Source organism: Mustela nivalis, assembly GCF_964662115.1.
Source record: "Mustela nivalis genome assembly, chromosome: 8".
Taxonomy (NCBI): Eukaryota; Metazoa; Chordata; class Mammalia; order Carnivora; family Mustelidae; genus Mustela; species Mustela nivalis.
In genome coordinates, this window is record NC_139027.1 from 6,457,416 (window position 1) to 6,466,408 (window position 8,993).

The 8,993-nt window shown below is 56.2% G+C and overlaps 1 protein-coding gene across 1 annotated transcript; it reads right to left on the reverse strand.

Annotated features, from left to right (window-relative positions):
• Positions 1-1,787: 1,787 nt before the first annotated feature.
• Positions 1,788-3,915, reverse strand: LOC309871989 (uncharacterized protein). The gene is made up of 2 exons (XM_082745501.1): positions 3,740-3,915; positions 1,788-3,231 (listed from the first exon to the last, which is right to left on the reverse strand). Exons 1-2 carry the CDS (start codon positions 3,846-3,848, stop codon positions 2,357-2,359), a joined length of 984 nt encoding a protein of 327 aa, XP_082601627.1. The 5' UTR covers positions 3,849-3,915; the 3' UTR covers positions 1,788-2,356.
• Positions 3,916-8,993: the final 5,078 nt, after the last annotated feature.

The following is an 8,993-nucleotide window of genomic DNA, read 5'->3' on the forward strand; positions in this document are numbered from 1 at the left end:
AAGTTCCATTTTGTGTTAAGTCTTCACTTGCTTCCGTTCCTCCACTGTGACCTTGAGTCAAAGTGTCCATGCACTTGGCTGTGAAGGGTCAGGCTTGTCCAAGGGCACTCCAGGCCCAGGTGATGAGGAGAGGAGGAAGAATCTGCACGAGCATGTTCTCAGAACTGGTCAGGAAGGGAGAGATGTGGCCCTGGGGGTCCCTGATGATACTGGGAAGGATGCAGGTTTCCAACTGGACAAGGGCTGGGCTTTCCTTACCGCATAGGAGCAAGACAGCTCCGCAGGCTGTGGGACTTGAGGGCTGCGGATGGGGCAGATCGGGCATCCACCTGGGGCCCCTGAAAGTTGAGGGGTCAGCTCTGGCTGCCACAAACATCCCCTTTCCTGGAAACCCAAACTCCTCACTGTGGCTAACCAGAGCCTACAGCCCTAGGGGCCCTGGGTCCCCCACACTCGGACCCAGCCATGCTCCCGGCTCCCCCCGAGCCCCCACGACCCCCCGGTCCAGCCACCAACTGTCACACACGTACCACTCCCTAACCCACCTCTGCATACGCGTACACACGTGCGCTGCCTGAAAGCCTGTCCATGTCATCTCTCACGGCACATTATTTTTAAAATTTTGGGTAACAATTTTAAATTTACCAAAGAGTTGCCAAGATAGTGCAGAGTTTTTGCATGCCTCTGCCCAAGCTTCCCCGGGCCAGATCTCACACAACCAGCGTCTGCCCATCAGAACTCAGAAACCAACACTGGGACGATACTACAGACTACACCGACTTTATTGGGAGTCTGCTAGTTTTCCCACCCATGCCCTTCACGGTTCCCAGTCCCCTCCGGGGGCTGCAGCACAGTCAATCCCCCTGTCTCCTTAGACTCCTGCAGTCTCTCCTGGAATGTCATGACCTTCACCCCTGTGAAGAGTCCTGGCATTTTGCAGAGTGCCCTTAGGTTTGAGCTGTGCAACATACCCATGATTCGACTAGAGTTACGGAATTTAGGAAAAATAACACAGGCCTACAGTGCCCTGCTCGCCTCTCCTTGGGGGTCCATTACACTAACACGACTTAGCCCCGGTGAGGGAAGCCCCCGCCCGCCCCCTGTGCTTGGTCACATTTACAAGCTCTCCCCGCTGTGAGGTTACCCTTTTCCCTTTCCGTACTGTGTGAGAAGCAAGTCACCAAGTCCAGCCCTCACTGCGGGGGGAGAAGACTGAAACTCCACTCCCTGGAGGGGGTTCTCCCGTGGGTTACTGGGATTCTTCTGTATCAGACAACGGTCGCTTCCCTCGTGTTTGCTTAATTACAATGCGTTTTCCTTATCTCCTCTCTGAGAGCCTCAGAGCTGAGAGGCTAGAACAGCTCTGCCCACCAGACTTTGCTCTCCTGATGCACCTGTCAGACCCCATCATTGTCATTACTTTCCTTGTGAGCCTCCCGACCACGGGACAGGTTTCTAGTCATCATTTCGCGAGTACTCGGTATATAGTAGGCACCTCTGCCAACAATTTATAGGCGCATCAACTCATTTAATCCCCACAACATGCCTTTAAGTAGATATTTTTTTTTTTTTTTTTTTATTTGTCAGAGAGAGAGAGGGGCAGAGAGCAAGCACAGGCAGACAGAATGGCAGGCAGAGGCAGAGGGAGAAGCAGGCTCCCCGCCGAGCAAGGAGCCCGATGTGGGACTAGATCCCAGGACGCTGGGATCATGACCTGAGCCGAAGGCAGCTGCTTAACCAACTGAGCCACCCAGGCGTCCCTAAGTAGATATTTTTACTATCCCCATTTGACAGATGAGGAAACAGGCTCAGAGAGGTTAAGCAACCTCCCCAAGGTCACACAGGTAGTGAATGATCTCCTGGAGGGCGGGAACTGTGTCACACCCACATCTCCCCAGTGGCTAGCAGAGTACCAGGCTTCATCAGGAACAGGCTTGCTTTGCAACAAAAAAACGGCAAAACCCCAGGCTGTTGTCTTGCTAACTGCCCCGGTCAAGTACCTCCCGCCTTCCTGCCCAAGCTTCCTAGGCCCCCAGTGGCCAGCAGCACCAGCAGAGGCTTCACTCCTGGCAGGAGGCGGAGGGAAACGCAATGAAGCCATTCCCCAGCCAGGAGCACTGAGCACCTGTCCCCCAGCTCCACTGATGGCCAGGGCAGCCCCACCCAGAGAGTGACCCAAGAAAGGTGTTCAGGAAAGGGCTCAGGATATCGGGGCATGCGGCGTTTCCTAAGTTCAACCTGGCTTGGCCGTTGTTCTTGGGGAAGAGTGAGCCCAGTCAGCACCCGCCTGCTCTGCTTTCAGAGCCGCTGGAGCTCCCTGTTCAAGCCAGAGACAAGAGGGAGATAAGAACAGTGATCAGTGGGACTGAAAAGAGGCCACATGGGGAGACCGAAGAGGGTCACTGACGGCAGGCTGGGCAGAGGGGCAATCACAGCTAGCAGGGGCCTCTGCTGTCAGTCCCCTGGCGCCTGGGAAGCAGCTGGCCGTGGGCCAGGCACCTGGGTGAAGCTGGGCAGCTCCCCCTGGCTCTGCTGTGCGTGTCTGGCCTGTGTAGACAGGGCATCTCCTGCAAGGGGCTAAAACCCATTCCTGTGCTGAGTCAGGGGGCCGGCCAGCGCCGGGGACCACAGGAACAGGACAGCCTGACAGAGGCTCAGCCTGGCGAGCCCGAGAGGGCAGGAACGAGGAGCAGGAGGCAGGCTCAGGCCCCCGCAGGGCACTCACAAGTTCCCCCGTGGGATACTCCTCTACTGGCCACTCTGCCAACGCCCTGAGCCGCTGCTGGCCCTGCTGCCCATCGGAGCTGCGGCCAGCGCTGCTGCCAGCACTGCTCTGGGTTGCTGCAGAAGCCAGGCTGGGAGCAGAGCCGGCTCCGGGCAGTGGGCCAGGTGGACGGGCTGGGTGGCCCTGGGGATACGTGGAACGCTGCCCTCCCAGGCCAGCCCGCTGTCTCCGCTGTTGTCCAGGGCCACGCTGGCCTGCAAAGGCTTTTTCCTGGGCTTTTCCCGGGAGAGCAGCCCTGGCAGGGGTGGCGGTGTCATATGGTACAGGGCACTGAGTTGGGAGTGAGTCCGGAGGTGTGAGTTCTGTGCACCCCTGGAGGATGATTCGGACAAGCTGTTGTTCTTTGTTCTCTGGCTCCGTTCCTCTTCCCATGAAACCAGGGCATTGGGCTGTATCCGTGGTTCTCATAGCCTGGTCTCTGGGCCAGCGGTGTCGACATCTGGGAACTTGTTAGAAGCACAAATTCTCAGACCGCATCTGAGTCCTGCTGGGCCCAGCCGTCTGTGTTCTGACCCTCCCCCTTCCAGTGCTGCCCAGTGTGAGAACTGCTGGCTTGGATCTCTCCTGGTCTTTTCCCGAAGCTATTTCAGTCTCTCGGGCGCCCGCTCGGTATGTGATGTGGCTACGGTGCGTTGTCAGCTCTGAGGCGTCTCTTCTGTTCCCTGAATGGCTACCATGCACTTGTCCCTTAATGCTAGTTCCAGTGCCAGCTCCTGTGGGCAGCGGCCCCAGACCACTCTCCACCAGCTCTGTAGTTGGAGGGAGTCAGGTGTCCTCTACCCCCTCTGCACCTGTGTACAGTATGTCCCCCTGTCACTGCATCGGTTCCTCCTGCCAAGTGGGACCTGAAGGCCAGGGGTCGGTCTCAGTCCCCCGCGGTCCTGGAGCACCCAGCCCACAGGGGTCTCCTTCCCGTCCTGCCCGGGCGCTCAAGGTCCCCCACCAAGTACCGACCCGCTCCGAAAGCCTCCAGGGGCCCATCCTGAAGCTTTCCTTTGGGCAAGGTTCCAGCTTGAGACCCATGTGACCTTTCTCCTGGAGCGTGGGGGCCCGACCTGTCCATGCAAACTGGTTCTCCCCCTTGGAAGGTCTGAAGACAGACCACACAGGTGCCGCCTGGAGACAGACAGCCACTGGAGGCCATGATCAGCGAGGGCAGGAGCCAAGCAGTCCCTGCTTCCCCACCCCCTCCCCTTGTGTGTGTGGGGGGAGCCACAGCAGGGCCCCCGCCCCGCCATTCCAGCCCCACTTACAGGGACTCACAAGTGTTCTTAGCACCTGTGGTCCAGACAGTCAGGACAAAGCAGCAGCATCAGGAGACTGGAGTCCAGGAGACGGGCCATGGTGTCCAGAGCCTGCAGGGTCCCGCCGGCTGGTGGCTCTCCTTCTCCAGCTCTTGGTCAGCATTGAGGTTGAATGTCTGAACCCTCAGCCCACAGTCACGCGGCTAGTCGGTTTGCAGCATGTTCTTGTCCTTGTGGAGCTTCCAGCCACCAGGGAGTTCAAGGCGGGGGGAAGAGAGAAGGATGGAACCCGGGGCCCACGGGGAGCCAGTGCCCCCACCCGACGTCAGCTCTGCTGCCCCTCCCCCAGCCGGCTCTTGCTTCCCAGCGGGGCCCTGGCCGAGGCTGAAACACTCGAGAGCTGGCAAAGGCTTGGGACCGCCAGTCAGTGACCCGGGGGAGAGGTGCCAAGGGTCAGTCAGGAGGAGGACCAAGAGTGCTCCCCACGGGCCCTGCCTCACGGCCGCTGCTGCCAGACCCAGGCCAGGATGCCGAGGAACTGGTTCCAAGCACCGTTTCTGGCGTTGAAATCAGCTCATAATCAGAAATCTGGGTTCTAGGGACGCCTGGGTGGCTCGGTTGGTTGAGCAGCTGCCTCCGGCTCAGGTCATGATCCCAGCGTCCTGGGATCGAGTCCCATATCGGGCTCCTTGCTCCGCAGGGAGCCTGCTTCTCCCTCTGACTCTGCCTTCCACTCTGTCTGTCTGTGCTCGCTCTCGCGCGCACTCATTCTCTGACAAATAAATACATAAATAAAATCTTTAAAAAAAAAAAAAAAGAAATCTGGGTTCTATTTCTCTGCCATTTACTCCCTTTAAAAAAAAAGAAAGGAAGAAAGGAAGAAATCTGCTCCTCCAGTTCAACATGGAAAGGAGTCCAGCCTGCCCTGCAGAATCATGGCTCTCAGAGACAGAATGAGCCTCTAGAAACAACCAGAGAGTCCCAGATTTGGGCATTTCACTGACCACAAACTTTCAGAACCAATTTGGGGGCTGCCAGTGTTCTGTTTTCACGGGTCACGGCCTTCTGTACCATCTGCCACCGCTACCTTTTCCTAAAACACAGACCGTTCCAACGCAAAAAAGGAGCGATCTCATCTCTGTAATAAATGATAGTCCTTAAATTGTACTTTACAACATGGGGGCAGGGGCGAAAGCAACAAAACCATGACAACAAACTTGGTCATAGTTCGGGACTGATTAGAATCACAGAGCAACGTCAGAAAACCGAGCTCAGGGAAGAGGAGGCCCGCTCCAGGTGACTGAGCACTTGAATCCCCGGAGCTAGGACAAGAGCCCAATGCTTGGTCTAGGGTCACTCCAACAGTATGACTGGGCCTGTGATGTGGCAGGCACTCGTCACTGTCCCTGGCTGAGTCAGCTCCAAATGCTTCGCATCCCACCAGGGCCCCTCCCGGGTAGATGCCTCCGACATCACCAAGAAGGCGGAGAATGCGGGAACACGTTGGCCTGCCTTCCTCTCCAACCCAGAATCTTCCTGGATCTCCAGCCATTTCTCTCCCTTGCCATGCTCTCCCACAGGCAATCCCTCCCTCCTGCGCAGGGTCAACTTCCCTGTTGCGCGTCCCCCATCCGCCCCAACACACACTTCCCCCGCCTCCTTCCCCCTGTCCCCTCAGCTCCCCGCCTCGGTCTTGCATCATTCACTTTTCTCCTCTGGCCCCTTGTCTCCAGCATATAAACATCCTCAGGTTTCTGTACTGTCATTTAAAATTCCTTCCAGGACGTCTGGGTGGCTCATTCGGTTAAGAGGCTGCCTTCTCCCGGTGCCTGGGTGGTTCCGTGGGTTAAAGCCTCTGCCTTCAGCTCGGGTCATGATCCCAGGGTCCTGGGATTGAGCCCTGCATTGGGTTCTCTGCTCAGCAGGGAGCCTGCTTCCCCCTCTCTCTCTGCCTGCCTCTCTGCCTACTTGTGATCTCTGTCAAATAAATGAATAAAACCTTAAAAAAAAAAAAAAAAGAGGCTGCTTTCTGCTCATGTCATGATCCTGGGGTCCTGGGATAGAGCCCTGCCTCGGGCTCCCGGCTCAGAAGGACGCTGCTTCTCTCTGTGTCTGCGGCTCTCCCTGCTTGAGCACGCCCACTCGCTCTCTCAAACAAATAAAACCCTTAAAAAAAAAATTCCTTCCAAAGTTCAAAGAAAACAAAATCAAGATGGCTTTCAAATACACGAAAAACTCTGAAGGAAACTCCATCAGAGAAATGCAATATAATATGAGTTCTCATTTTTTCCACTCAGCTGGGTAAAGGTCAGAAAACTTGAGAAGACCTGGCATTAGTGAAGAGAGAGAGGACTGGCTTTGCAGTCCCTCGTTGGTGGGATAACTCAGCATAAGTTCACGCTTGGAGGAAAACGTGACAATTTTTCTAAACTTAAAATGCATGTACTTACATACAAGAAGCGTCAAAGCAGCTGCGTTCGTGGTGACCCTGGGTTGGATGTCAGTCCACTGATGACCGGGCCAATGTCTCACGGTGTGTTCTGCAGCAAGAATGAATTAATTCTGGCTACAAGTGACTGCATGCTCGACCCCGGAGAGAACTGTAAGATTCTCCGGGTACAGGTGTCAGTACACGCAGAAGTGTCCTCTGGTCTCAGAAGCCACGATTGGGGTCTTCCTGGCTGGGCTCAGGGTGGATGGTGGTGGGACTCTGAGGACACGACTGCTGTTCTGTTTCTCCATCCAGATGCTGGTGACATCAAGCGTGTGCCTTGTACAGATTCAGTGAGCGGTACCTGTATGTTTCTACGTTTCCTGGATCTGTCTGGTGCTTCACTGACGTTTACCAAAAGGAAAAATGATAGAAAAGAAATGCAAAGGCAGCTGACGCGGCAACCCCATTCATGGGAGGGTACTCGGTAGGTGTCCTCGCTCGTGGGCAGACGATGCTTGGAATCTCATCCTGGCAAGTTAAGAGCCTGAACGCTCCGCTGATTTAATCAGGAGTAAAGTAAGTCACGACACATTCATACAATGGAGCATCTCTTAACCCTTAAAAAGCACACGCCCTATCTCTGAGAATGGGGAGGTAACACGCTCTAAGACGTCTTGTGAAATCAGAAACTTGGGCTCCAAAGGCGCACAGAACACTATGCGCTGGGTAAGGGCACGTTTGCACAGAGAGAGACTGTCTGGAAAGTCACACTGGAAGGTGGTGGTGGTCCGTCCACTCAGGGACACATCAGTCTGTCCACACTGTCTGAGGGCCTCAGTGCTGTCTCCGAGCGAACGAGTTGGAGCCGTCTTTAATTCACAAACATGGCACTATGCCTCTGGGTCCCCGCGGGACCAGCACCCGGGGAGGGCGGCAAGCACAGCCCCGTGGGCAGCTTTGTGGAGAAGCAGGATCTGGGTAGGGGGGAGGGGGAAAAAAGGAGGGGCCAGCAGGACCCAAGACCTGTGTGTCTGTCCCTAACCTGGGCTAGACAAAGGAAGGCTAGGTTCTCATGCTTGAAGAGCCCTGAGCCGGCCTGCCGTCCAAGATCCCCCGTATTCCCGCCGTCCCAGGGGCAGGCACAGAGTCTGAGAAGCTCATGTGTGGTCTTCATGGCCAGCTCCTGCCATCTCGTATTCAACAGAGACATGGCCGGCCATGTGATGGGGCCACACTGGCCTGGCTGGGATTTGCATCCAAGTCCAACTCCCAGCTCCTGCCCTTAGCCTTCTACTGAGCTGTCCCGCTGTGTGGGAGTCAGGGAGGGCATCCCTGAGGAGTCGCGCAGTCCTACAGAGCCAAAGTGGAGAGGGGCTGCCATGTTCATGCAGAAGGCAGGCCCTGTGCAAAGCAGGACAGAGCGACTGGGCCTGACATTGTTGGGGGGCAGGGGCTGCGTGCACAGAGCTCTGTACTGGAGCACTGGGGGCAGGGCGGCCAGAACCAAAGGGACTCATGTAGGGACGCATGTAGGAAGCTCTGGCCCAGGCTGGTCATGCAACATAACGGACTCCTGCCTAAGGAGTGAGGTTCAGTCCTGTAGCTACTTGGCTCCCAGCTGAGAGTTGACACACTGGTTTGGTACTGTCTCTCCTTCCAGAAGATCATTCTAGCAGTGAGCTGAAGGGCGGATGATAGGCAGTGAGGCTGGAGGCAGGGACACCTGCTGGGAGGCAGTGGCAAACAACTCAGGGGACAGAGGACGGACGGTGGCCTGGGCCGGGCGCGAGTGGGTGATGAGGGAAGCTAGCGGTCTGCGAGAGATTGAGGAAGAAGAAGGACATGAAGTAATTGGCAAAAGGAACCACGTTCAGGAAAGGGAAGGTTCCCTGGTGATTCCCCTCTCTGGGTGAAGTCTCGGGGTATCCGGTGATGCCCTGCCCAGAGATGAGAAATGCAGATTCGGGCAGACCGTGAGTTCAGTCTCAAGGACACAGAATTAGAGCTGTCTGTAGGATGGCCAAGTTGGGAGGGAGAAGCAGTAGGTGTTTTGCCTTCATTCATCCATTCAACCAATGGTTACCGAGTTCCTGCACTGAGCCAGGCACCGGGCCGCAGTGGGGAGGGGGGTTGTTCCGCAGTGACTGGGACAAGCTGCCAACCTAGGGAGGGGAGACAATTAATAAATAACTAAAGAAACAGAAAAGCAACAGATCCTAAAAGGTGCCAGGGTGAAACTGAAGAAGAAATGGAGAGTAGTTGGTTTGCTTACCCCTGTCCACCCAACAGCGCAGAACTATGAGGAGAAGCAGTACCCTGATCCCAGGGCCTCCCCTGCTGCCTTACCAGGAGACCCTGCATGCTCCTGTGGCCTGTCCCTTGGGCCCAGGGCTCCTCTTGCCCAGAGCAGAGCCCCCACAGCGCAGGCATGGATCCTATACCTAGTCCAGCAGTTTGCTTTTAGGGCGGAAGACACCTCACGGTGGCCTCTAACCCTTGGCTGCGCCCACCCGTATCACAGCTCAGCCAC